This window comes from Chenopodium album, chromosome 2 (assembly GCF_948465745.1).
Source record: "Chenopodium album chromosome 2, dcCheAlbu1.1, whole genome shotgun sequence".
Lineage (NCBI taxonomy): Eukaryota > Viridiplantae > Streptophyta > Magnoliopsida > Caryophyllales > Amaranthaceae > Chenopodium > Chenopodium album.
This window is the reverse complement of record NC_137835.1, coordinates 78013937-78041932: the sequence shown is the minus strand read 5'-3', so window position 1 is coordinate 78041932 and position 27996 is coordinate 78013937. Positions and strand designations below refer to the sequence as shown.

Genomic DNA, 27996 nt, shown 5'->3' with positions numbered 1-27996 from the left:
AAAAAGAAAAATTGTTTGGTCGGGGAAGAGGGCCCCACAACCTACTAACATACGCCGTGTAGGTCCCACTATCTCTCAATCTAACCGTCCATTCTCCATCAAAACTCAATCTAAGCCGTCCAATTTTGTTGGTTCTCAAATATCATGATTGATATTTATTTACCCTCTTCTTTCCCTCTCTCCTGAAAAAAACTCTGGAGAATTAGGTGATGATGAAAATGGCGTCTTCAATTAAAATCTTCACTGTTCCACTTTCTCTCTCCTCTGCTTTTAGCAATTCTGCTGCTCTAATGGAACTTCTATAGTTATGAATTAATTTCTTATTAGTACTCAAAATCAATTGAAATTTTCTTCCATTTTATGGCGAAAATCATGAGATAACAAAATTAGGGATTTTTTTTTTTTTTTTTTTTCGATTTTTGGTTTTAGGGTTTTATTTTTGGGGAAAATGGAGATTGATGAAGTTGGGCCTAGTAACGTGAAGAATACTACTGATCAGTTTATTGATCGAAGCAAAGTTAGGATTTTGTTGTGTGATAATGATTCAAAAAGCTCTCAAGAGGTTTTCTCTCTCCTTTGCAAGTGTTCTTATCAGGGTAATTTTATTTAATTTCATGTTTTCAGTGTTGTTTAAATCTTTTAATTGCTCTTTTTATTTAATTAATTGTACTTTTATTTTGGAAATATCTGTTAGATATTTATGTTGGATATTTTTCTATGATATTTTTAGTACTTTAAGATTGTCTAATTTACATAGGAAAATGATAAACCCGTTAGGGTCAGCTAAAAAAGGAAATATTATGGATAGATTAACATTAATTACACTAATTTGCGCGTGTTTTTGTCATGAATTTTCAACTTGGGCTATGTATATCATCACCCATTTACATATAGTCCTATACTATTCTAGTTGTAGAAATAGTTCTTATATTGTTCTGACCCCTCATAATTAAGGATTAGCAATGATTTCGATTTTTATGAAATCCTGTAGTAAATTATAATTGTATGATTGTACCTTTGAGATCTTTTTGAAGTGATTTTTTGGATGTTAGGAGATGTACGGAGTAAATTTTTTTACGGACATCTTAAAATAGTATATTTAATTATAATTTCTGGACGGATGTGGTACTTTTTACAGAAATTAGAGTACTGACATGAAAAAGGACAGTCATGTTAATGTTTGGTTAGGCAAAAAATGCTGTTGTGGGATTAGTTGTACTTTAAACTGATATTGTAATGATAGAGTGTTGAGAAGTCGTGCTGAATTATGGAAATTCGAGTTTGTGGAGTAATGTAAAGGTGATAAATGATGATAGGAAGGGTACTTCTATGATTGAAGGGTTGCAATAAGGTTTTAGGTTTCCCATTTAGTTAGTGGTTTTTGCGGATTTGAATTTTAAATATTGAAAGATGCTCGATGGATCAGAGATATGCTGAATGTTGGAAAACCGAGCTTGTGGAGTAATGTTAAGGTTATCAATTATGTGGTTAGATGAGACTGAATTTGGTGATAGGAGGGTACTTCATAAGATTGAGGGGTTGCAAAGGTGGTTATTGGTTCTAAGTTTCCCATTTAGTTCGTGGTTTGTGCGGATTTGAGTTTTTTCTATTGAAAGATCCTCAATGAATTGGAGATAGTTAAGGCTGTCAAGCTTCTGCTTAATCATGGTACTAAAAGAGTGTTCATACTTCATAGTTGGTTTAGCTGCATGTTTGTTTTTTTGGAAAGCTATATCATCTCACTCCTTGGGCTACTTAATGTTTGCACCTGACATGACCAAAAATTTCAATGATTACGGTGAGATATAAAGAAAGTTTATGCTGGGACTATCGGATAACTTGGTTCTTGTAATACCAAAATATATTACTGACGAGTGACTAAGGTGAGTGATGGTTTTTTTTTTTTTTTTTGTCATACCTTGTATGTAACTCACTAAATTCAGGGGAGGTTCTGTTTTGCACTGTAATTATCTGTTTCTCCTCTGTAAGCGGTTTGCATATGATGTATTGTTTTTGGAATACTTGTCATGTTTTTAGTTGATTTTTAATGTTATGAACAGTCAACCAGCTTTGGTCCTTCATGGACCTGCCATTGACTTGTGACTAATTTGACAAATTATGGAGGTGATATTTTTAGTAAAACGTCGTGTTCTAGCTGTCTCTCACTCTCTCTTATTGCCATCTCCCATCCATCTAGCTTCCAAGCCACCTTTTCTACATCCAATTCCTAAACCCATTCCTTTGGACTATCCCTTAACGGGAGGTCTAAGTAAGTAAAGGGTAGATTAAGGATGATGCACCTTGCAATCAAAGAAAGCTTATTCATAATATTTGGATGGTCATTAATACCGGTAATACTAGACTAAGACTTAAGAGTCCTATCAACAAATGTGGATTGCCTTTGTATTTGCTGACATGTCAAGTATCATCTGACGGAATTTGATAACTTGTCAAGCTACATGCCAATTCAGTATATTTATCTCTTTGTTTTACTTTTAATTAATTATTGTGAGGTAATGGTCTTGCATTTTTGCACTTTTTCCTTTTAATTTGTGTGGCTTCCATTCTTTAATGGAAGTAATTGTGTAGATGTGGCCCATGTGGGGAGGCCTAGTTTTCTTGTTTGCATATATTTAACGATATTCTGTCTTTTCACCAATGAATTTACTTGTTTCTATGCGTGTTTGTATGCTACAGTGACATCAGTCAAGTCTGCTAGACAGGTTGTTGATGCGCTTAATGCAGAGAGTTCTGACATTGATATTATACTTTCTGAGGTTGATCTTCCTACAAAAAAGGGGTTCAAGCTGTTAAAGTACATAATGCGGGACAAACAGTTGCAACGAATACCTGTGATTAGTATGTTTGCCGCTATTTCCATTTTTTTTGTTTGTAACTTAATTATAAATTTGTTATTTATTTTTATTCTTCATCTTTTTGTTAGTGATGTCAACACAAGATGAAGTTACTCTTGTTGTGAAGTGCTTGAGGCTGGGAGCAGCAGACTTCCTTGTGAAGCCATTACGGACGAATGAGCTGTTAAACTTGTGGACTCACATGTGGAGGAGGCGACGAATGGTAAGTGTCAAGTAGTTTACATGCCAAATTGCTTGTTAGTGATTTTGTGTGATCCTATGTAGTTACACCCTACAAATATATTTGAGATGAAATAATTGTTCTTTGCTTGTGAAATTTAGAAACCTCCGTCTGCTCATGCTTCATTTTCCAACTGAGGAATATTTTTTATCACTAAGAGACATCTAATTATTTGGGCTCCTTACTATATTCGCAGCTTGGCCTTGCGGAGAAGAATATCGTGAGTTATGACCTCGAAATAGCTGCGTCAGATCCCAGTGATGCTAATACTAACAGCACAACACTGTTCTCCGATGACACAGATGATAAGTCCCGGAGAAGTGTTAATCCAGAAATGAGCATTGCAATACAACAGGAGGAGGAGGTCAGTGTTTAGGCAGGCATAACATTTCACCTGAGATTTTTATTTGTGTGTTAAGAGGATTTTTACATGTACTCCTCTGCTTTTGTCCTTGATCAGGGCAAGCCATTTTTATCAGTTTGAGCTTTTCTTTATTCGTGCTTTGTTTTTGTTTAAATATCGTCCTATTAATTCTCAGTGCTTATTGAATATTTTCTTGCATGAAGTGTGAATTCCTAGAATACAATAAGAACTAGTTCTAACTAGTGATTGAGAAGCCTGGGAAGTCTCATTGGATAAATTTGTTTGGCATGTCCAACAATGTCAACTGTCAATAACAAATTATAATGTTGTATATGCAAGAAACACAAATGCGCACTGCAAGCTACTATTTGCAGCCTTTTAGTTTGTTTTTGTTTGGAGGATGGGAAGGATTATTGGGAACAACTGATTTTTTGGCCTCTATCTTGCAATTATGAAATGATTGTTGTGCTACCTTTCTGTAATGCATTAGATATAGGTTCTTTTGCGAGGTGCAAATTTATTCTGTCCCCTCTCCTGACAAAATGAAAAAAAAAATACCATGCTTGAAATTGCAAATACTAGTTTAACATACTATTTACGGAGTACCAAGCTACATCCTTTAGTGATTTTATGTACAAAAATTTATGTTGTTTTATTATAACACTGGATTAGAAGGAGAGGCCGAGAGGGGAGAATATGTACTGGGCATGAGACCTTGTGTGTGTAAATTTGAAGGGGGTTTGGTTTTTGGGGTTTGTGACTTAAATATGGTGGGTGAGGAAATGGACTTGGTCACTCATATTGGAACTTTGCTTTCTTTGGCACATAGTGACTGAAACAAGTTATGAACTTTAGTGGAATGGATCGGATATTTACCTTGGTTAATGACAAAGGTGGATGGTCACAATCCTGGATTTTACACTTTAGATGAGAATCTTGTAAAATGATGAAACTGACTGTTTATGGGTTCTTGATTGTTTATACGAAATATATTAATAATTTCTGATCAAAATAAAAATTCTGATCTAAGTGTTTGTGTAAGAGGGCTCTTCAATTTTCAAGTGAGTTTTTATTTGTAATTTCTTGTATAAGCGCAAATGTTACTGCCTAATCTAACTCTTTAATTTTGTCAATTCATCTTGAGTGTAAACACTTTATTCTTTTGGTGTTTTACATGTTCGGGGGTAGAGAGGATGGAAGCAGTCTATGTTTGCATTGTGACATGATTCAATTTTTGTTTTATATTTTATTTGACTCTAAGAATGGTGTGAATTAAATGTCTCCTCTTTAAATGAGAGAAAAACATTTTGGCATCAGGCTTGCAGGGTTATGTTATGGATATTTAGGAATGACATAATATTTATATGCTGTGAGTTGAAGTATTCTTGGCTTTGGTCTTGTGGCTTTTCTAGTTTTATGAAATGAATTTTATGTAATGTTGTTCATAAGTGACAAACTGTTCTTATGACTTGCATGGAGGACAAATTGTCCTCTCTGTGATTATTAAAAAAATTTCTATTTATGAATTTATTCATTTTGCATATATCTCTCTATTTCTCTCTCTCTCTCTGGGGGATTAATCTCCCTCCATTTTATAATGTTTAACTCACATGAAGTACTAATTCTCCTCTTTGTAATTATGCTTTGTCTATTTCATAATGTTTGACTCACTAATAGTAGACTCTTAGCTCCTAGAAAACTTGGAAATAGTAAGTGGGTTAAGTTAAAGTGTTAATAGCAAGAGAGTTGGAGTAACAAGGAGGGTTAATGTAAGAAAAAGTTGGTAACAGTAGGAGATAGTGAAGTGAGTGGAAATGTGTATATATTGTGGGGTAAGGGGGGGGGGGGGGGGGGTGGGGAGTAGATGTGAGATGAACTTTCTAAAACACAGCAAAACAGAATGTGAGTTGAACATTATGTAACGAAGGGTGTTAGGGAGTATGATATGCTTTTATTTTACCCTTGAAGCTCACATCTTGCCTCACTTCTTCCTTCTCCAGTTTACTGCTCCTGTTTTCCTCATTTTTTTCCCTCCTGTTGATGCAGTGTAACAAAGTCACTTCTGATGCTGTGCCTGCAAATATATTTGACTGTCGATCTGCTATACCAGCTCCAAGTGAGCGCCGGACAGGCAAGCTGCTTTGCATTTATATTTCTTTCTTTCTTTCTTTCTTAAGGTTATTTATGAGCTTTGTTTCCAATCTGGTTTTAGTTTAAATGTGCTGCTATTCTAAGTCTTGTAATTACTGACATTGAAATATGACTCCAGAACATATATAGAATCCCATGTGACTCGATTAAAACTTACTTCGTAGGTTTTTGTTTTTTTTCCCTTTCAGTGAACAGTGCTGTAGTTTCTGAATTACAGATATGCTGTTGGTCGTTCAAGTGAGTATTGTTTAATATAAAGGGGTTGAGAATTCGAAAACTAAATCAGATTTGTTACAGATGTACTTTTTTTTTTTTTTTTTTGTTTTTTGGTCAAGTGTGCAAGTCTTTTTTGTCATTTGTCTGCGGTGATCATCTTGAGAATCTTTATGTTTGGTCAGGTTTTGTGCCATTTTCCAAAAAGAGTGAGCCATTTTTGAGAAAGAGTGACCTTTTTCCTAAGAAGAGTGAGCTGAAGATTGGTGAATGTTCTGCATTCTTCACTTACGTCAAATCCGGCGCAGTTGAGAGCAATTGTCGAACAATTGTTGATGTTGAAGCTAATGCTGCTCAAGCTTCCAGACCAGATGATAAAACAGATACTTGGAATGGGCATGTAATCAATGGCAGTATGAGATGTGAAAATGTTGACGTGTGGGAAAATAACTCACATGGAGAAGACTTCCCCAGCAGTACTAGTGTACCTGATTCCACTTCCATGGAAAGGTCGTGCACCCCTCCTGTAACTATGGAATTAATGCGAAATAAATCTAACGATGAAGGCTTGTCCGAGGTGCACATGCAGCCGAAAAATGGGATGCAGTTTGATACCTCGACTTTGGCAGCACATACTGCTTATCCTTACTTCATGCCCGGAGTCATGAACCAGTTTATGATGCCATCATCAACACATACACAACAGAAGGATCTTCAAAATCATGGGCAATCAACTATGATGCCTCATTATAACCACCTTTCACATTGTCCATCGCATGTACCTGGGATGACACCATTTTCTTATTACCCAATGAGTGTATGCTTGCCACAGGGTCAGTCACCTGCTAACCACCAAGTGACATCATTTGGTAATTTACCTTCTAGTGAAACAAAATTAAGCAAAGTTGACAGGAGAGAGGCAGCTCTGATCAAATTTAGGCAGAAAAGGAAGGAGCGGTGTTTTGATAAAAAAATAAGGTATGTGAATCGCAAAAAGCTTGCTGAGAGAAGGCCACGTGTACGTGGGCAGTTCGTGAGGAAGGTGAATGGCGTGACTGTAGATCTTAATGGAGATCCATCTCCTGACCTTTATGAGGAAGATGAAGAGGATCCTAATTCATCTCCAGAAGATGACACTTCTTGACTACATATTTGAGGAAAACCATTTTTCTGATGGATCACTGCTGTTGCCGCCATAATTGTTTTTTTCCAAATCTGTCTGAGCTCCATTTTTCATGTCCTTAACGAAAAAATATGGCATGGATTTGTTATTGCTCTCTAGAGCTTGCAGGCCTGTACCTTCGACTTTGTAAGCATCTCTGTTGTGGGGTGATTTATGCAATCATGGGAAATTTTCATCTCCAACATCTTCAGTCCCATGAAGCTCCTTTTAGAGGGAGCTGCCTGAAGCTTTCATCTGGATGGGGTGGTTCACAAGGCATTTATATGGATCATCTTTATCCTTCATTCTGCAAGTGCTGCCGCGTGAAGTTGGGAATCCAACTTTATTGGTTAAATGAAGGGTTTTTCTTTATTTATTTTTCCTTCATGTTTTACCCATTATTGTAAAGAGGCGCATAGTGATCAGATGTATCTATAGAAAAGCTGAAGAATTTAACTTCATTCTTATCATGTCATAATTGTTGTGAAACCTGTTAATTTCAGTCTATGTTTATACTTAAATCAGGTGGTGCCTTCTTGATGTGCATCTTACTTGTGCAGGGCGTGGCCTGCCAGAGAACTTGGAGATCTGCTTGACTCTATTTAGTTGGTTTGTAATTGCACCTCAACCGCATTTGTATATCCTTTCTCTCTTTTCAGGCTAGTTGAAATGCACACCGTTATCTACTATCTTTAATTAACCATCTTGGTTCAGTACATCTTTAAGGTCTCAAAACAGGACCTGTGGAAGTTATCCTCTATACTTGATAAGCTTGCCTTTGGGCAAATTCTTACCCTCGCTTAGAACAACATATATAGTCTTATGTTCGATAAAGGATAGTTTGTTTGATTTGTTATGTTTTTGTTTTTCATTTTGACAGGAAAATTAGTCTTGGTTAAAATAGTAGTCTAGGTTAATTTAAGCATTCCGTAATTAATAGATATCAACTGAAAAAATTTTATTAGCTCCCTTTCTTTGATGAGTTATACATGACAAAGAAATAAGATTAACACGTTCATTTAGGCTATCCTGATATTAATTCTTAAAGTTGTTAGCAGAACCATATTAGCTCAAATAAGATTAACACATATCTATGTAATTTTTCACATGTTCTCCTCCCATGTTAATTTCAGTTTGACACAGGAAGTATATATTCATCTTTGGATTTCTGCGTAGTCTAATGACTTCGACCTTGAGGCAATTAACCAAATAAGTATGTTTAGAAAAATAAATTACAGTAAAACAAAGTTGAAGTACTTGAAGTATTTGTTAACTCCAAAACAAAAATTTCAAGTGCAAACCTTTACACAATAGCTGATGATTGACAAAGATGGGACTTAAGGGCAAACATTGACACACCAGGCTATATTAAACTTGGTCAAAAGAATGTGAAGTGGCATAACATAATATGAATTGACGAACAAAGAAAATTAGCAACAGCAAAACGATACAATGATTAATCACACTGAAGATCATGGACATCAGACTGCCAACAAGTCGAGTTGCCAAAAACTATATATCTTTGAAGACATAGTTGACAAACTAATGGATCAACTTGAAGTAGATGATCAACACAACCACAAGGACCAGTACTGCGATGATAGTACCAATAATCCATTTGTTCCGGTTCATTCTCCTTGACATTGCAGTCAGAATTTTCTTGCTTCTGCCAACATTCTCGTCAACGCCATGAAGCTGGGTACAATAATTAGCAGAAAATTTGATTAGCAAACAGGCTCGACAAGAACCTCAAAATGAATGCAAAATCTGAAGCAATGTTTAGGGGTTTCCAAGGAAATAAAAAAGATACATGTCACTGAAAAGGAAGCACTGCTTACTGTATTATGAGCATGCAAAAGTGACTGGCGTTGTGAATGCAAATCTTCAAGTATAGAAACCCCAATAGCTTCAGTTTCCTGCATGGTCATTCTGCTCTGCCTGACTCTATCAGTGGACTGATTCAATCTCTCTGTTGAAATCAATAGCCGCCCTCTTTGATCAGCAGAAGCCTGTACCGCGTATAAACAAACACAAAAAGGTTAAATGATCAGCAAGATTCATATAAGCAATCACGTTTAATAATATATATACATTATAATTTACAAACAATTCACAAGTTTCTCTTAAATTTTTGAATGAAAAAACATATAATAAGTCAAGTAATTGATTAGAGTTGTTCGCCATACAGATAATAAGATAGGTTATAATAAACAAATTATACAACACTAACCATCAGCGCATCAGCCATGCCAGATTCCAGTAACGCATCTCGGGCAGCTTGACTGTCTGTAGAAGAGAGTCTTTTGATCTCAGATTTCAGGTTGCTTAGGTCATTTTTATACTCTCTAAGCTTGGTTAGTACCATAGCTTTCACATTCGGCTGCAATGCTCTTGCCTCCAGGTCCATTTTCCGGATCTGAATACGTTAAAAGAACAAACACATTTGTAACCACAACTTGCAAAGATATGACCTAAGATTAATGTTGATCAAGAAAAATTGCAACAGAAAAGATCTTATACAATACCAGTGCTTCTGCTTCCTCCAACCCACTTTTAATTTCAGAGACTTTCTGTTTCTTCTGTTCTGCAAAGCAGCACTGGATAAATTAGAAAACAAAAAAAGAAAATAGCCACACCAACGAATTATGATTCAATTAAAATAATATGATTAGCAAAGAGAAGTGTCATACAACATCTTGAGGAATGTAAAAGTTTGTTTTAATTAATGTAAAGCAGTAGATAATTCTGTCTAAGTATGCAGACTTGCAGAGGTTTTCAGGTTGCGAAGCTCCAGCCTCCAACTACACTCACTAGTCAAAGTGAAATCAAAATTTGTCTAGTAGAGACTGCTATCAAGTTGCCAGATGAGGAAAACAGTTTGCAGAAAAACAATGGATATATCTCTAAAAAAAAGATTAAATTCCGTCCTCGGATCATTGGATCAAAAATGTCAAAATAATGCATCTTAATAAACTATACTTTATGTCCCATGAAAAAAAGTTGACCAATAACCTTCCAATCATCCAACTACTCCAACAGAAACAAAATCTTGATATTTGTTGTCGCTGGGGTAAGCTTGCGGATGGGCTTCCCCAGCTTGACTTACCCACACCCCTGTGACACTGAGGAATACGTATCCCCTAAAATTGTATTTTACATCATTATTAACTCCAAGCTCTCTATATTAGAACTAAAAAGTGCTCCCATCACTCAGTACTTTCCATCAAGAAATATACATCAAGGATCAAATTGATTGTAACACAGAAAACATAGTCCTTTTCTCAAATAACACCATAAATACCCCCTTACTTTGGTATGTAGAACCAATGAAACTTGTTTCTTCAAATGTTTATGCCACCAGATAAACAGGTGGGTCAAGTCTTGATCAAAACAGACCAAATAAAAATTAGATCCCTAGATGCAAGTTTGGAGGATTTTGAAGCGCACAAGCACCAAGAAAAAGGGTTTATTATTCGCTCTGGAATCCTTAAAAAATAAGCATAAAGACTCACACGATAATAAATACAATTACCCTTAAATTGGCAAGCTCAATAGAAACCTGTAGAATTTATCTCTAAAACAATTGAAACATTAGAACTCCTAAGGAAATACTTACCATACTACTAATACCATTTCTCAAAACCCAAAAACAACTTGAAATCACTAAGTATACCCATCACAGCTTTGATATACAAGATAATTAAAATCTCATTAAGATATGTAATTTTGAGTAGACCCTTTGCTCCTGCAGTCCTGCATCCCACCTATAGGAAAGTCCTACCAACATCACCTCTTATTCTCCCGAAGCTAAAGGGGTCAATATGCCCACTTTCCCCAGCCCCAGGCCAACTATGATAAACAAGCAAGCAAAGCTAGCAAAACAACTTCAACCGAAAAAATGGCCATGCTAAGAATGATGATAGATTCAATAATTAGGAGTATTGTCTTCCACACTCGAGTATTCGATATTCCTCAACTTATGAGTCCTTTCTGAAAAAGGGAGGGTATACAATGCTGCCATGATCAATTCCTATTCTAACGATTTCGACCCAACTCCCCTCCAAATCATCTGAGTTCAATCAACCTCTAGGAATTAACCCAAGACTATTATTCCAAATTGTGAAATCATAAACCATTTAATCATTCAAACTATTTCTTTTCACCCACTTAATTATAACTGAAACCCTCATTCTACATAAACAAAGAATTTGCCGCCATTATAAAACAAATTGATTCAGCAAAACAACAAAGAAATTCAGAAAATTGGGAATCACCTCCATTGAGAGCAGCAGCAGCAGAACATTTCCGAGTCAAATTCGCTGAAGTTTCACAATATTGACGCTCGTACCCTTCAAAAACCTGACTCATTTTTCCGAATTTCTTCTTTGATGACTAATTCTGGAATTCGTTCGCTCTCTAACCTAATTCCAACAAAATAAAGGGAAATTTAATGAACATCAAATTCAATTTGTAATGAAAACCCTAGATTAATCAATTGGGTTCAATCAAAGAGAAAATTAACTAAATAATTAGGGGGAAAGAAGACGGTTACCGGAAAATTGATCGGAAATTGATGCCGGTGATCGAAGGTTGTAATTTGATTTTTCGAAAAGCAGAGATCCGAGAATTTGCAGCAATTATTTAGTATTGGGGATGATCTTGGCAATGGCAAAAATGTAACTTTTTCAACACTGTTTTAAACAAAGGAACTTTCTTTATCTTGTTTTATGATCGACAGCTATTTTGTTTTAGAGTATTTGTATGATTTATGCGGTCTTAAAGATTAACTACTGAATACCGAGTATTGTTTTGTTTTCTTTGGGTGTGCACGGTGTAGTGAGTATCGTGCACATGTAGATGTGTTCATACCCTCCTCGGCTTCTAGTTTCGGTTGTGATCCGAATATTGAACTAGATGATATGAATAAAAAGGGTGGTTTAAGTGCGTTTAGGTTAAGAAATCCGTATTTTAGAAGTGAAATATACTTGGTTATTTATAAATTCTCAAGCTTGTGCTATATGTCGGTCTACGTAGGTATCTTGTCAAGTGGGTGGTAAGTGTCCACATGGCTGGAAGTAGGTCTTCACGTGGCTGGAGAAATAGGCTGATATGGGTAATGAGCATGTATTGGAAATGACCCAGATGTAAAGGCTCGACCCAGCTTACCTGATCGGCTGATCCATATCGATATTGGTATCATTCCGCACACCTCCATGTTTCACAAACATAGAGACATTCCTATGAACTATCCACATTTTGGTTAAGAAGACATGAATCGCCATTATTTATAATGGTTACTGATACCATGTCAAACCTTTTAGTTAACACCTACCTATATTAACACATATACCCTTGATAAGCATTTTATAAATTCTCTAATTATTGGTCAAATAGCCCAACAATATTTCCTATAAGTTATATTTTCACCATGCTCTCAAGTGTAGGATATGATTTTTTTTATTGTGATATGAGTCATATGACTAACCAATACTAGTATATACTAGAGGTTAAACATGGGCAACGGGCCGTGCCGCGGTGGGGGCCGTGCCGTGCCGTGCCTGAAATTGGCACACCCCAGCCCACGGCACGGTACTGCCCACGTGCCTTGCGGGCCGTGCCGTGCCGGGCCGCGGGCCAAATCGTGCCACCCTTTTTAATTTTTATTATTATTATTATTTTTTTAATAAATGAAAAAAAAAACGAATTAAACGATATATATATTTTTAGTACAACTTAATATATGTGATTAATTTATGTTTATGTTTATGTTAATATAATTTGTTTACAATTTTTGAACAACTTTATTTTAATTTAGGTTATATAAATTATTTATCTAATTAATAATTATGATTAAGTTTATATAAACAAATAAAAACAATTTTATTAATTTAGCAAAAAACAACAATGCATATAATAAAAATAAGGAAAAATACACTTTAATAATCCCAACTATGGACGATTTACCTACAATAATCCCAACTAATGTTTATTCTACAATAATCCCAACTATTTTGTTAGTTTTCCTCCAGCAGTCCCAAAAACCGGTTACCTGCTGAAATGGTAAACTTTTTTTTTTAGTTTTTTAAATGCCACATGTCAGCACATGATTGGCTTCATTTAAATTTTTTTTTTTTTAAAAAAAGAAAAAAATAGCAAAAATAATCCCAGCCACCCCTCCTCCCTTCAACCACCTTACACCCACCACGAAACATGGAAGCTCCACCCCAATTCTTCTCCCAACACCGCAGCTCCGCCGCCACCCACCGTCGTCTACCCATTCCGACCAATCGTAGCCTCACACTGCCGCTCCATGCCTCTACCGCTCCCCTTCCTTCTTCCTCCTCCAACCTAAAAAACCACCAGTCACCCAAAATCGCAAACCCGCCCCACCAACTACCCCTTCACTCCCAAATTCGAGTGGTTTCCGGCGAGGCGTCGCGGTTTCAAGCTCCAATCAGTTCACGGGTTAGGGTTTCGGGGCGATTTGGGGCTGCTGGTGGTTTCACGGGCAAGGGCGGCTGGTCGTGAGTGCTGCTGGTGCGATTTAGGTGGTGTTTCGGGGGTGCGGCTGGTCGTGGTGTTTCGGGGGTGCGGCTGGTCGTGGTGTTCCGGGGGTGCGGTTGGTCGTGGTTAGGGCTGGAGATGGTGGTTGGGCGGCAGGAGGAGGTGGTGGTTAGGGTTGGCTGCTAGATTTTTTTTTTTGGTTTTCTTTTTTTTTTTTTTTTTTTTGGTTTTCTTTTTTTTTTGTATATTTTTTATTTTTTTTTGGGAACCAATCACACGCTGACACGTGTCAAACAACCTACAATAATAGGTTGTTGACTTTTGTTGACCGGTTTGGGACTGCTGGAGGAAAACTGACCCAATAGTTGGGATTATTGTAGAATAAACGTTAGTTGGGATTATTGTAGGTAAATCGCCCATAGTTGGGATTATTAAAGTGTATTTTTCCTAAAAAAAATACGAGTACGATAATCCGAAAACACAAAAAATTGAAAAATAACTTATTTTATTATATGACGGTAGCCGGTACGAATGTACGATAATTTAATAATACAAAATAATTAATGATAATTAAAAATCGTACAATAGTGTACAATAGTGTCGTGCCGTGCCGTGCCTGGTGCCGTGCCGGCGGCACGTAGCACGGCGTGCCCATGTTTACTAGAGGTGATAAAAAAAAAATCAGGGCGTGCTAGGCCTTAGCATCATATCTCATGCCCAAATTTGCAAAAGTAATAGGGCTTGTCAAGCCAAAGTAGACTTTCAATCTTTTTTAAGCCGGGTTCGAATTTTTAAATAAAAATGCATTTTTAAATTTATCCAAACCCGCCCTATTTTTAGTCGGATCGGGCCGGGGCCGATGTTGATCCACTCTAACACACATGCTCATTTTATTAGAGTATCATCAACCCAGTTTTCTCTTCTTACAAATTACAATCTTCCAGAAGTCCAATTCTTCATAACTTGAAATGGTCATCATCCATCTCTAACATAAATACGAAGTACATAATTAGAGATTTAGAGCTATCTCGTATATCATCAAATTCTTAATTGCAAAGTTCCTGCTCTTCTCAAATTCGACCCATCAAACCTCAGATAATCACGTTATTTTCATTTCAGCTCCAAATTCAATCTCGTATAATTGTAAAAACATGCGATTTTTATTGTAATTTATGCCAACCAATCTTCAGCAATAATTTGGAATGTGAGGTCTTTTTACTCTAATGCCTGAATTTGCGTATATTTCTGTTGCTCACCAAGTGTTCGATGAATTGCGTAAGAGAACGTAATGCTAAAAAGAATATATACCCAGAAGCTGAAAGGCTTTCGTTTTCCTCTGTATACCACATTGGTAACACCTCCTCCTACTACTGCTCTACAAAAGCTTCCTGGGTTTCAAGAGCTATGCAGCCTTGTTTCGACTCCTATCGGTGGCCTAAATGAATTGGAATTGAGTCTTGAGAAATGTGAAGTAAACATAACCCCTTCAATTGTAGTGGAAGTGGTGAATCATTGTAAAGAGGAAGCATCCACGAGGCGGTTGCTTCGTTTCTTCACATGGTCATGCAAGAGTTTGGGTTCGGCTTTGGGGGATAAGGACTATAACCATGCCATTCGGGTTTTTGCTGAGAAGAAGGATCATAGGGCAGTTGATATTTTGCTGGCAGATCTTTGTAAGGATCAGAGGGTTTTGGAAGCTCAGACTTTCGGAACTGTGGCTGAAATATTTGTTAGGATGGGGAGAGAAGATGATGCATTGGGCATCTTTAAAAATCTGGACCTGTTCAAGTGTCCACAGGACAGAATCACTGTCACTGCTATTGTAAACGCGCTTTGTGCAAAAGGGCATGCAAGAAGGGCAGAAGGGGTTGTGTATCATCACAAGGATAAGATATCCGGTGCAGAGTCTTGTGTTTATAGGAGTATATTATATGGTTGGTCTGTGCAGGGAAATGTCAAGGAGACTCGCAGACTTCTCCAGGAGATGAAGTCGAAGAAAATTACTCTGGATCTTTATTGCTTCAACACGTACCTAAGGTGCCTTTGTGAGCATAAACTTAAGAAAAACCCGTCTGGGCTTGTGCCAGAAGCTCTTAACGTGTTCATGGAAATGAAAACATACAAGATCGTTCCAAATTCAATAAGTTACAATGTGTTGCTTTCTTGTTTGGGTAGAACAAGAAGAGTAAAGGAGTCTCTCAGAATCTTTGATTTGATGAGGAAATCAGGCTGTGCTCCTGATTGGGTGACCTATTATCTTATAATTCGGGTGTTATACTTGACAGGAAGGTTTGGAAAAGGTAATCAGATACTGGAATTGATGGAAGAAGATGGGCTCGAGCCACCAGCAAAGTTTTATCATGACCTAGTTGGTGTTCTTTGTGGGGTTGAGAGAGTAAACTATGCATTGGAGCTGTTTGGTCGCATGAAGAAAAGCTCAGCTAGTGATTATGGTCCGGTGTATGATGTTTTGATTCCAAAATTCTGTAAGTGTGGTGAATTTGACAAGGGCAAAGAGCTTTGGGATGAGGCAGAGAGAATGGGTATTGCTCTACAATGCTCAAGAGATGTGTTGGATCCTTCAATAAACGAGGTTTTTCCGCCCAAGAGGAAGGAGCACTCTCTGAAAGTCAAGGATACATCAATACTAAATACTAGAATTACCAAGGGCAAACGTCCTTTACAGATCACAAAGAAGCCAAAATTTCATAACAAGAGAAGGCAGAAAAAGAAAAAGCCTAAGAAGAAAGCAGCATCAACTTGATTTGGTTCATATGATAAACTTCATTTGTTTTCTGTTTCTACCAGTATCTGACCTAGTACAATATTTATCTGACAGAAAATTAGCCTTCTTAAGCTGTATGTTTCATGTTGATTCAAAATTAGAAATAATGCTCGTTACAAAATCCAGAAGGGTTTACTATGGATTGAGATATTAATAAATTCTACATTAAGACAAATTGTTACTGGCTACCTCCTATTGCGGAAAAACTCGGAATTCGAAAAGCCTTCTTCTCCATATTAGGTCCAAGAATGCTTACAATCTTAGGTCCATTAAGTCAGGATAATGGTCCTGCTGCTGATTCACTTACCAATGCTGAGTTTCTAACTACCCCTCCACCATGGATCCCTTTTCCGAAAAGCACCGTCTACTTTCTACCTTATGAAGCAAGGATATTTCTCAAGAACTTAACAGCAAAGACTTCTTCAGGTGTTTCTGATTTATTCCGTTTTAAGACTGTCTGTTACAGCAGTGATTTGGTCGTTGTACGCGGTTGCTTGGAGCTCGAAGCTGAATACCTTCAACTTGTAGATAAACTTATTGCTGAGAAACCAGTGCTTCCTGTGGGGTTGCTACCACCCTCTATGGAGGTAAGCCCAGAAGATGATGTGCATAACTCGATTTTTGGTTGGCTAGAGAATCAAAGAAGTGGTTCAGTAGTGTATGTAGCCCTAGGGAGTGAGTTTGAACCAAGTCAAGAACAGCTAACTGAATTAGCGATTGGTTTGGAGCTATCTAACTTGCCTTTCCTTTGGGCATTTAGGAGATCAATTGGTTCTTCTGCAGACCTGCCTGACGGTTTTGTTGAGCGTACTCAAGACCGTGGGTTGGTTTGGACGAGCTGGGCACCTCAGCTCAAAATACTGCAACATGATTCAGTGGGAGGGTTCTTGACACATGCTGGGTTAAGCTCTATCGTCAAGACACTTGTGTTCGGAAAGCCATCAATAATGCTGCCATTGATGCTGGATCAAGGGATAAATGCAAGATTTATGGAGGAGATAAGAGTTGGAATAGAAATACCAAGGAATAAGGAAGATGGATCATTTAGTAGAAGCTCAGTGGCTCAGTCGCTTGTATTGGTGCTCCAGGATGAAGCTGGTAAGACGTACAGAAATGAGGCTAAGAAATATAGTCCAGTAATTGCTGATGAAGGCTTACAAAATCAGTATATAGATAAATTTATTGATCATCTTTATGACTACAAATCTGAAACATAGCAATCAATAAATTTGCTTGTCGATTTGTATTAGGCTCATATTTCTTAGCACAAGAATGAAGTGTAATCTTTTATTTCCTCCTTTCATTTTAATTGAAGGCTTGAAGCGGTTGCATTTTACACTCTGTTAGTATTGTATCTAGCATTATCAAAACCATGGTAATGGTGAATAATAATCATGATTTCTCAACTTAATATTTCAAACATACATACACTGTAATCATACAGTAACAGAAATCAACAAGTATACTCAGAAAGAGTGGTGAATTATTTGGACTCCTTTAACATAAAAATGTGATATACTTGAACTGATAACAGGGCAAAACCTGATAACTCAACGCGTAAATGAGTTTGTCTTATGTTATTGCCAAATAATTTGCTGCAACTTAAGGACTTCTTGTCTTTGCTCTGGAGGCAAAAGATTGATCTGCTGCGGCGTGAGACTCATAACTTGCTGAAGCAATTGCTGCTCGACCTCAGATATTAACAGCAAATTCAAACACATATTACTAGGTGCAAACTTCAAAATTTCTTTAGCTGAATGCCAGAATCATAAAGGAGACAAGTTGCATCTCCAATGTTCTTCTGCAATTGAATCAACCGAATAAAATCTGAAATTCATGCATCTCATAAGACAGTGATAAACAAAAACTAAGAATTGAACGTCAGGAGGCTAGTTTGGTATATTACTCCCTCCATATTTTAACAAGTGCTCCATTTCTCTTGAGCATGTAAGGTGATGCAAATCTTTAACCAATAATATCTTTAATTATCAATTCCATGTTAATGGTGAAGAATAATCATAATTTCTCAACTAAATCTTTCAAACATACATACATTGTAATCATACAGTAACAGAAATCAACAGGTATACTCAGAAAAATTGGTGAATTAATAGGACCCTAAAATAAACATGAACCTATCAATAGTATGTACTTGAACTGATAACAGGAAACAACCCAATAACTCACCCGTAAATGAGTCTATGTTATTGCCGAATCATCTGTTGCAAACTGATAAGCTAACAATCATGATTTTCTAGCAAATTTGTAATTATTGCCGCCAAAAAGAGTTTCTTGTTCATAGTTATCATGATATTGTTCCATTTTCAAATTTGGATTTGTCCAAATTTGCTTCATATCATAAATGACAACAGAGGATCACTGTTTTATTCTCACAAACAATATTTTTCTCATCAAGGTTCACAATCATCAAAACTTAATAAACATACTACTTACTATGGATAGGAGCAAATAAAATGGGACGAAGGCAGCAGTTTACAGGTCACAAATCGGCAACTACAGCATCACATGTTAAACACATTGACCTGTCATCATCTGACTTTTAATTCTACAAACGTAGTAATTTAGTATGGTTGTTAATATGGTGAGCCTGGTAGCACCACTTCCACATGCGTTATGCATTTATATGTGTAGTCCTTTTGTATACATAATGCTTGTTAGTTAGGCAATACCATGAAAGCAAAGTCCGGAACGTATGGACGATAATACTCCAGTTTGGATCCTACTTTAGATTGCAAGTAATTATCTCAACTACTCTTTAGAATTATCCCATAAGAGAATTGTTAGTTTTCAAAGTTTTTGTCTGCAAAGTTGATGAGATAGAAAGATTGTGAGTTCAAAACAGTGTATGTGAGAGTAAATGAGTAGTGATCTGACCTATATGCTATTTATGATATGAAACAAACTCAACGGACATCTAAAAGGGAAATATGGTGCAATGCCAAAGAATGCATAGTATTAATATTGCCAACCTAGAGAAATGAAAGTACACAGTACAATATATACTAACAACCAAACTCTCTCAATTATTTAGGGTGTATAAAGTTTAAACACAGAACAACAAGCATTACAGTATTCTTTGCCTAAAAACAACCCAGCAATACAGCATTCATATCTCTTTCAAAAACCATGGAAAATACCAAAAAGCTCAACATAGTTATGTTTCCATGGCTAGCATTTGGTCACATATTACCTTTCCTAGAGCTCTCCAAACGCTTAGCTACAAAGGGACATCACATTTTCTTTGTTTCAACCCCTCGAAACCTCAAACGTCTTCCAAAAATCTCTGAAAACTTAGCCCATTTGATCACTCTAGTCCCTCTTCCGTTGCCTCAAGTTGAAAACCTACCACCAAATGCTGAAGCAACCACCGACGTAGGCTTTAGTATGGGATTTGATCTCCTAAAGAAGGCCTATGACGGTTTACAAGATCCTATGAAAATTTTTCTAGAAACTTCTGCCGCTACTTATCCATTTGACTGGATTATCTATGATTTTAGTTGTTACTGGCTACCACCTATTGCTGAAAAACTCGGCATTCGAAAAGTATTCTTCTCCATATTTGGTGCAAGGATACTTACAATGATAGGTCCAATATTTCAGGATAATGGTACTGCTGATGAATTCTTTACCAATGCTGAATTTCTAACTAGTCCTCCACCATGGATCCCCTTTTCGAAAAGCACCGTCTACTTTCTGCCTTACGAAGCAAGGATTTTTCACACACACACAACAATAAAAACTTCTTCAGGTGTTAACGATTTTTTTCGTTTTCAGACTGCTTTTAACAGCAGTGATTTGATCGCTGTACGTGGCTGCTTCGAGCTAGAAGGTGAATACCTTCAACTTTTAGATAAACTTGTTGCAGAGAAGACAGTGTTACCTGTAGGGTTGCTACTACCTTCTATGGAGGAAAGCAGCGAAAATGAGGATGCACAGAACTCAATCTTCGGTTGGCTTGAGAAACAAAGAAGTGGTTCAGTGGTGTATGTAGCTCTAGGGAGTGAGGTTGAAGTAAGTCAAGAACAGCTCACCGAGTTGGCACTTGGTTTGGAGCTATCTAAGTTGCCTTTCTTATGGGCACTTCGGAGATCAGTTGGTTCTTCTGTGGAATTGCCTGATGGGTTTGTGGAGCGTACTCGAGATCGTGGGTTGGTTTGGACGAGCTGGGCACCTCAGCTCAAAATACTGCAACATGATTCAGTGGGAGGGTTCTTGACACATGCTGGGTTTAGCTCTACCATCGAGACACTTATGTTCGGAAAGCCATCAATAATGCTTCCATTGATGCTGGATCAAGGGATAAATGCAAGATTTTTGGAGGAGAAAAGAGTTGGAATAGAAATACCAAGGAATAAAGAAGATGGGTCATTTACTAGAAACTCAGTGGCTCAGTCACTTGCATTGGTGCTCCAGGATGAAGCTGGTAAGATGTACAGAAATGAAGCTAAGAAATATAGTCCAATTATTGCTAATGAAAGCTTGCACGACAAATATATAGATGAACTTATTGATCATCTTTATGACTACAAATCTGAAACATAACGATTAGCGATCAATTAATTCGCTCGCAGATCTATGTTAAGGTCAAATGTAGTCTTTTATTTCTTCAATTTACTAATTTTATTTGATGTATTTGCTTATTTATCTTTGTTAAGGTCATACTTTTCAATAAAACAATAAAATACACTCTTTCCTTTGTTTATTTTTAGTTAAAACGTTTCGCCCCTGCAGTATGTTAGAGCTTAAAACTTGAGTGAGGTTATCAAGAGTCTTGAAAGCTAGAGCTTAATCTTGAGCTAAACTGGTAGCCAAGAGTTCAAAATTGAAGCAAACTTTAGGCTTCATTTTAAATTGGAAAAAGGTCAATAGAAAGTCCTATAGCTAAGCAAAACTAGTAAAACAATCTTCATCAAAGACTAACATGGATCACATAAGTTACATTAGCCATATATTTTACCATTACTTGTATAATTGGGCAAAACCTGAAAACCCACATGTAGATTAGTCCAAGTCATTGCCGAAGCATCTGCTGCAACTGAAGGACTTGATGCCTTTGCTCTGGAGGCAAAAGATTAATCTGCTCTGGCGTGAGACTCATAACTTGCTGAAGCAATTGCTGCTCTACCTCAGGGGTTAACTGCAAAACCAAACATGATTTACTAGGTGCTAGCTTCAAGAATTTACAGGTTAATGCTAAAATCAACAACTTTGGTAGCTGTAAAATGCATAGGTTGCAACTTGCAAATGACTTACTGGAGGTGGACGAGGAGGCTGATTGCCAACAGGCTGTGGTCCTGGACCCAAAGATGGTGCAGGAAGCTGTGCCCCAGACGTGTTTTCACGAGAAACAGGTGGCCAAGACGATGGCCTTTCCATCTGCATTTTGTTAGCGCTCTGGTGATTAAAGTCAATGTTCATATGTGAGCCTCCTGACTGGGGAAAAAAAAAACAAATAAAGAGGTTTAATAATACAGAGCCACTTTGACCTAAACTCAGTACAGAATTTTTTACTACTTTAAAAGGTTATCTAGGGAAAAGTGAAAGCTGCTCATCAAGGCAAATCAGTCAAGCAGCTGACAATGTAAATCGAACGTCTAAATATTTTCTACACAAATTGACAAACAGGCAAGTTTTACAATTTTAGAAAGATTAAGCTCAGACGGGTTGCATGATTGTGTCAGATGCTCAGATTAGAATGTTCTCAGGCAACAACATATTCGAATTTTTTTAAAAAAAAAAAAAAAATCTAAACCTAAGTTGGCAAAAAAAAAAAAAAAAAAAAGTCTATATAAAGGGCAAAACAGTATATTGGATTGATGTTCTTCATTAACCCAAGAAGAAAAGATAATTATAAAGAAAGCTTGAAAGGAAATATAAAATATCAGCAGAAGGAATGCATCACTTATTATACATATATCTCTTTGCTTACTATTTATTCTTTCAACATCAAATCAGTCCAAAAAAAAATTAGACTAGATCCCACATGATTATATCAAACCCGGGGTTTCTATTCTTTATTTACTGTTAGGATGATGGTTCACATAAGTAGATACTCCTACAACTGTCCCCTCAGCCCCAAAATATATCTTCAAACAATCTATCTCTGCTTTCATCTATAACCGCAGCCTTTAATCGTGTCACCACCCTCGCTGTAGCCGTCTTTGTTGCATTTACTGCAACTTCTAAGTGAATTCCAATTCCACGCCTTCTCTCAACAAATGGCAAGTGTATCACTTACTGAAAAGTATTCGCTCTCAAGTTCCAAATATTGAATATCAAAGGGCCTAGGCCTTAACATTGATGTTCAGATTAGACCACTGAGGAATGATATGACCATCAAACAGAAATATTTCATTTACCAGCAAGAGAGAGAAAAAGGCATGCACACTTGGCCTCATTTTCACAGGTCTACTTATTTGGCCTTAAGAGGTGGTGTTGGGAGTTAAATAGGCAGACTAAAAGAGGTGGAGTTGGGCAGGGTGTGTGGCTGTAGTCTAAAGTGGTAAACTTGGGTGACGAGATCACTGAATTGACAGGGTCTTGTCTCGAGGAAACAAATGTGGGTTGTAAGCAGTCTTTAAAGGAGGTGATTGCTCTGGATAAGGGATAACAAAGACGAACCTTGGCAAATTTGGCCGCCTGGTGGAGGTATTGGGAAAATAATTGGGGATGGCAAGGTGGGATCTGGATTTGCATATGGCCAAGGAGAATCCATACAGTACCCCTCCCCCTTTTGGTAAGGGATAAGACATAAGGGGTAAAGGTAATTCTACTAGGAGGCATTTGGTTCACAAGGTGGCATGGGTTTGGAATCAGAAATGAAATTGGGGTGGCAAGGGTTTGAAAACTTGATTTTTCAAACAATGTGTTTAGTTTTGTACAGGAGCCACACCCACCTATCCTCTCAGGTTTCTAAAACCCTATACCTTGTGGATTTGAGGTATGGGTTTACAAATTAAAAAATTTCTAAACCAAACACTTGGCCTAGGTTTTAGCCATTCCAAAACGATAAATTATACCCCTTTCAACCCATAATATAGCACCTTTTTTAAAAAAAATCCTTTTAGTCAAACTTTAAAACTTCGGCTAAAAAATTCTCATTAACAACATACAAAAAACATAATCATGTGAGATGTCCTATTCGTCTCAATGTGTAGTGTTATAATACTTGCTCCGTTTTTTAATTATTGCACCACTTGCCTTTTAGGGAAGTTTCACAAATATTGCACCATATCTATTTTTGGAAACAAAAATATCTTTATTGACACTACAAATAGCCAATATACCTTTACTTTTAAACTTGAATCTTAAGTTTATGTTTACATCACATGGATAATTTTGTATTTTTAACCCTTTCTGTCTTCCTTCTTCCCAATACCAAAAAAAGTGTGCCTAACCTCTATTGTACAATAAGAAAAGAACAGAGGAAGTATAATTTTTGTGATTGCGCAATTAAAGATATTAAAGGTTAAAGGTACTTCTTGAAGACCGCGTAAAATAAATGAAATGGGCACTATATTATGGGATGAGGGATTACCTTATTTGTGTGAACCCAAAAACCCTTAAGGTTGCTGGGAAATTGAAGAAATACAGCAACAGGTTTCATAATTCCCTTTCCAATTACTTGAAACCAAACAAACCCTAAACTTGGTTCTAAAGCTTCTACTACTATAAAGTTTTAAATTAGTAATGAAAAACACTTGGACACCAAACCACTCTTTATAACACCATCCAAATTATGCTTCTCTACACAATACACACACAAACACACACACACACACACACACACACACAAACACACACACACACACACACACACACACACAAAAAAAAAAAAGCACTCCACTCTACACACCCAAGTTCAGTACCTTACATGTCAATATACATGCCACCCAGCAACTCCTCAGTGCACCAACATCACTTCCTGACCCCAAAAAAGCAGAGAGGGAAAAGGGACACATTGCTAGACAATAGAGCTTAAAAAGGCCACAGGTGTAGTTGATAATATAACTTAAGACCAAAAAGATTGAATTGTAATTTTATGGGCTCAATCAAGGTTGTTGTAGAAAACTTATATCCAAATACAAGTAGAAGCCAAGAAAAAGCAAGATAAACACGATTATTTGCAACATGACAATCACTTGCTTAGTAGCAAGGTTCCCAATTGCAATATTGAATATTATTGAATTTTGAGCAATACAAATACCTGATAGAGTGACTGATGAGGTGGCTGATGAGGGAGAGGAGGCGGTTGCCCTTGAGTAAATGGTCCAGTTCCAGCAGGAGGCCTGCTACTTGTCTAGATATGTCAACAGAAAGCGATTAAAATGAAGTAGAATCATAACAGCATTGACAAATGCTAGAAATTAATAAAGGCCAGCCCAAGCCATCCCCACCCCTCCACCAAGAAAACAAAAAATTAGAACACAAAATGAAGACATAGTAACCAAAAGTTAAATTACAGCTTACATGATACATAGGCTGAGAATGGTGCATTTGAGGGATGCCAGCATTCTGAAAGTTGACATTTGTTCCAATTGGTGGTTGATACTGCATCTGTATTGGAGGCCTAGGCTGTGGAGGTAATGGAGGTTGAAGCTGATGATGGGAAACACCAGTTGTTTGCATTGGTTGCTGTACATGGCCAGGAACAGGTGGCATGGGGGGTTGATGAACAGGAGGAGGCTGTGATCCAGAATGCATTGGTAATGGGGGCATATTAGGAACTTGAGAAGACTGCGGATGTGGCATTTGGCTTGCCTGGGTATTCAAGGGACCCCTAAGCTGCTCAACTGCTTGTGGTGGTATGGACTGAGAATGCATACCCTGCACAGGAGTTGACGTGATTGGCAATGAAGGCTGATTATGTTGTTGCTTTCTCACAGGAACTTGAGCCTGGGATATATTTGCTTGGTCAGCCAAACTAACTTGCTTAGGTGCCGAGTGAGCTGCATGGATATTTGTTTGCTGAACAGGAGGCGATGGTTGCGGTGCTGCCTGAGGCTGATTGCTCTGAACCTGGGTCATAGTATATTAGCTATGCTAAACTTAGTTGCTAAAGGTGGAAGAAAATATACACAGAAAAAAGTGTTACCGATTGTGGCGCCTGCACCATACCAAGCATGATTTGTGCCTGTGGGGCATGCAATGGAAATTTAGAATCAATAAGCAAACAAAGGTAGCAAATAAAGACTACTTCAAGTAAAAAGCTATTCCAAGACATAAGATCAGTGTGCGTGATTCCACTTATATGAAATTCTTAAAATAGCAAACATGATACCTTTAGAAACTAAACCCTGTCACTCAAATTCTTAAATACAATAAAAGCAAGACTCTCCAACACAGAAAGAAATGACAGTATCAATATAGAAGACAATTACAATGCATGAAAATGCAGAATCGTTTGGAGTTTCTACCTACACTGAAATTAACTCAATTAGCAGCCACAAAATCTAATGGTCATACATCATCAAATCATCACATACCAAACAACTAAAGTTTCATAGCAAGTATATCAAAGAGTGAAATAATGTAGAGGTTACACAGTCAAATACCATTTCATAACTTATAAAGAAAGAAAATAAATTTACAATCTTAGTGTGGAATTAGAGAGTTAACTGTAAGAGTATTATAGATCAAGAAACTTTCAAACCAGCATATCAGCAGAAACTCAGAAAGTATTGGTGCCAGATTAAAATTCCTGCAGCACTTGCTTGGCATTGTAAACTTCCTTAACTTACAGCTTCCCACTAAATAAATACCTCCTCTGTTCTTTATTAGTTGACACATTTTTTTTTGGCACACAAATAAAGAAGTGGGAAAGAAAGGCTAAAGACAAAAATCCCTTATATAACCCCACCAACACTCCAACCTTTGGATTAAAAGTACGCAACCATGATACCTCACTCAGTACATTTGGTGCTCAAAAAAAATTCAATATCAGTTGATTATTACAGGGATTAGGGAAGTGTATGTATATGTAAATGTTTAAAACAAAGAAGATAAAAAGGAGCAGAAAAGAATGTAGTTCAGCTAGCTAAAGAAAAGCCATTATTCAAGAACAGGTTAGAGAATATGATAGACAACAATTGTAAAAGCTTCCGCTCTCATTCCACCTCATCGAATCATCTTCTCCAATCAAATCACTTACCCAATCCTCTTTCCAATGACCAAAAGCCTTAAACTGTTGTCAATTCCTATGTATCAATTAACGCTTTCAATTCATTCAACTGGATTCCCTGCTGCCAGTTGCATCTTTTCTCCCCTTCATCTGTCTCCTCACATTTTCAAAGAATTGCTGGTGAAGACTTCTTAGAGTTTGACCACCCCCCACCCCCTCAGGTAATAAAAAGAAAAAAAGGTCACTTAGTGAACCCCAAAAAGGGAGCAATATTGATATTTTTTGGGCTCTTCATATTTGATTCTCCACAGAAATGTACCCAAGTTTTTTTGTTCCTTGGAGATACAGTGAATCAGAAAGGATATAACATAGATTAAAGTGTAATTTCAAAAGGGATGGAGGCCTTTAATTACATGCTTAAGATTACATGATCCCATCATCTACAAATGACATTTGCCAATAGCAATGCACTGTGAAAGATCTGTACCATTTCGATAATTTTCACAAGTCAAGGCCTCCATATAAATGTGGAAGTTGTTTCCTCTCATGACAAAGGAAAGTTTAGTAAGATTATACGGAGTACAATAAAGTGTTGTATTTCTTACTTCCTTAAATCCTTAGGCACTTCAACATGTGACATAAACATCGAATATAATCCTAATATCCCAAGGTAACACGTTTAAGATAGAAAAAGCTATCTCTACCGTTAAGTACCACATTCCTTGCTATTTAAACATCTCAAAGAAGTAATACCAAATACAATTAGAGATGGGCTAATAAGAAAGAGTAATTCCTTAATGGAGAGAGGCGCGTTGATGATGTACGAGTAAAAGTACACTAATTTACCCAATTGCATAGTAATATGTCCCCAAAACAATCAAACCTTGCCGGACAATTCAGATACTCCAATAATCAAATTCAAAAAATATAAATTCACCAACATTGCAATGAAATGTCTCGTAGCGACGGACAAAATCTTCCCAGGCAATTCAAATAATCTCGTATTTCAACTTCAAATTTCAGTTCACCCTAAATTGAACATTAATACTTCTACCCTCATAACCAGATAAAATCAGTATTTTATGCAATGATAACAAGCTCATAAATTGGTGACAAACAACATAAAATTTTATAAAATCCCAAAAAAAAAAACCTAATAAAAACCTAATTTAAACCTGAAATAGGGCTCTTGTTAAAAGAGGGTTTTGAATCAAAATCTTTCGCGCTTGATGCTGATTTTGCTCAATTAGCGACTGTAAAATAACAAAATTAACACAATCATCAAAAAATTTCGTAAACAATTCATTGATAAAAAGTGTTAATTGATCAGTTTAGTATTAATCTAGCAATGAAAATAAAGAAAAATAGTTGGAAAAATTGAAAAGAAAAAGAGAAGAAGAGAGAGAAAATTGCCTTCATTTGACACATGATGTCGTAAAGTTGGTTCTTTGACATTCCGGCGAGGTTTGACGCTAGACCGTCGCCGGAAATTTGATTTCCCGCCATTGCGTTTCCGATGAGAGAGAAAGTTGATGCTGTTGAGAGCCCAGTTCTGTAATTGTGTTTTTCTTTACGAACAC

The 27996-nt window shown here is 36.9% G+C and overlaps 3 protein-coding genes and 3 pseudogenes across 6 annotated transcripts; 4 read left to right on the top strand and 2 right to left on the bottom strand.

The window, feature by feature from the left end:
- On the top strand, nucleotides 1-7532 carry LOC145601486 (two-component response regulator-like APRR1). Of its 2 annotated transcripts, XM_081657518.1 has the most exons (7): nucleotides 1-304; nucleotides 430-596; nucleotides 2698-2859; nucleotides 2945-3078; nucleotides 3293-3460; nucleotides 5507-5591; nucleotides 6010-7532. In XM_081657518.1, exons 2-7 carry the CDS (start codon nucleotides 449-451, stop codon nucleotides 6966-6968), a joined length of 1656 nt encoding a protein of 551 aa, XP_081513644.1. In that variant the 5' UTR covers nucleotides 1-304; nucleotides 430-448; the 3' UTR covers nucleotides 6969-7532. The 2 variants fall into 2 exon arrangements, with proteins under 2 accessions (XP_081513644.1, XP_081513636.1); XM_081657510.1 differs by having other exon boundaries at nucleotides 1-596.
- Nucleotides 7533-8200: 668 nt separating this feature from the next.
- LOC145588718 (vesicle transport v-SNARE 13-like) lies at nucleotides 8201-11770 on the bottom strand. The gene is made up of 6 exons (XM_081645332.1): nucleotides 11539-11770; nucleotides 11261-11407; nucleotides 9512-9570; nucleotides 9217-9402; nucleotides 8825-8995; nucleotides 8201-8681 (listed from the first exon to the last, which is right to left on the bottom strand). The coding sequence occupies exons 2-6, from the start codon at nucleotides 11352-11354 to the stop codon at nucleotides 8529-8531; spliced, it is 663 nt and encodes a 220-aa protein (XP_081501458.1). The 5' UTR covers nucleotides 11355-11407; nucleotides 11539-11770; the 3' UTR covers nucleotides 8201-8528.
- Nucleotides 11771-14355: 2585 nt separating this feature from the next.
- Nucleotides 14356-16335, top strand: LOC145588712 (pentatricopeptide repeat-containing protein At5g61370, mitochondrial pseudogene; annotated as a pseudogene).
- A 188-nt stretch (nucleotides 16336-16523) lies between these two features.
- On the top strand, nucleotides 16524-17492 carry LOC145576368 (putative UDP-rhamnose:rhamnosyltransferase 1 pseudogene; annotated as a pseudogene).
- A 1900-nt stretch (nucleotides 17493-19392) lies between these two features.
- LOC145576360 (putative UDP-rhamnose:rhamnosyltransferase 1 pseudogene) lies at nucleotides 19393-20838 on the top strand (annotated as a pseudogene).
- A 273-nt stretch (nucleotides 20839-21111) lies between these two features.
- On the bottom strand, nucleotides 21112-27996 carry LOC145588702 (cleavage stimulating factor 64-like). 3 transcript variants are annotated; one of them, XM_081645320.1, is made up of 7 exons: nucleotides 27830-27996; nucleotides 27592-27669; nucleotides 25391-25429; nucleotides 24766-25314; nucleotides 24503-24595; nucleotides 21550-21672; nucleotides 21112-21433 (listed from the first exon to the last, which is right to left on the bottom strand). In XM_081645320.1, the coding sequence occupies exons 1-7, from the start codon at nucleotides 27920-27922 to the stop codon at nucleotides 21308-21310; spliced, it is 1101 nt and encodes a 366-aa protein (XP_081501446.1). In that variant the 5' UTR covers nucleotides 27923-27996; the 3' UTR covers nucleotides 21112-21307. The 3 variants fall into 3 exon arrangements, with proteins under 3 accessions (XP_081501446.1, XP_081501444.1, XP_081501440.1); XM_081645318.1 differs by having other exon boundaries at nucleotides 21550-21729; nucleotides 24766-25308; nucleotides 27830-27994; XM_081645314.1 differs by having other exon boundaries at nucleotides 21550-21729; nucleotides 27830-27993.

What these genes read in the sequence shown, in the direction of transcription:
- LOC145588702 (XM_081645314.1), bottom strand. Translation starts at nt 27,922, where the DNA reads ATGGCGGGAAATCAAATTTCCGGCGACGGTCTAGCGTCAAACCTCGCC. An exon ending in TGGTGCAGGCGCCACAATCG is followed by an intron (nt 25,315 to 25,390) that starts GTAACACTTTTT and finishes ACTATGACCCAG; the next exon opens with GTTCAGAGCAATCAGCCTCA. An exon ending in AGCCTCCTCGTCCACCTCCA is followed by an intron (nt 21,434 to 21,549) that starts GTAAGTCATTTG and finishes TTGGTTTTGCAG; the next exon opens with TTAACCCCTGAGGTAGAGCA.
- LOC145601486 (XM_081657518.1), top strand. Translation starts at nt 449, where the DNA reads ATGGAGATTGATGAAGTTGGGCCTAGTAACGTGAAGAATACTACTGAT. An exon ending in TTGCAAGTGTTCTTATCAGG is followed by an intron (nt 597 to 2,697) that starts GTAATTTTATTT and finishes TGTATGCTACAG; the next exon opens with TGACATCAGTCAAGTCTGCT. An exon ending in TCCAAGTGAGCGCCGGACAG is followed by an intron (nt 5,592 to 6,009) that starts GCAAGCTGCTTT and finishes ATGTTTGGTCAG; the next exon opens with GTTTTGTGCCATTTTCCAAA.
- LOC145588718 (XM_081645332.1), bottom strand. Translation starts at nt 11,354, where the DNA reads ATGAGTCAGGTTTTTGAAGGGTACGAGCGTCAATATTGTGAAACTTCA. An exon ending in GCATGGCTGATGCGCTGATG is followed by an intron (nt 8,996 to 9,216) that starts GTTAGTGTTGTA and finishes TACGCGGTACAG; the next exon opens with GCTTCTGCTGATCAAAGAGG. An exon ending in TTTTGCATGCTCATAATACA is followed by an intron (nt 8,682 to 8,824) that starts GTAAGCAGTGCT and finishes TATTGTACCCAG; the next exon opens with CTTCATGGCGTTGACGAGAA.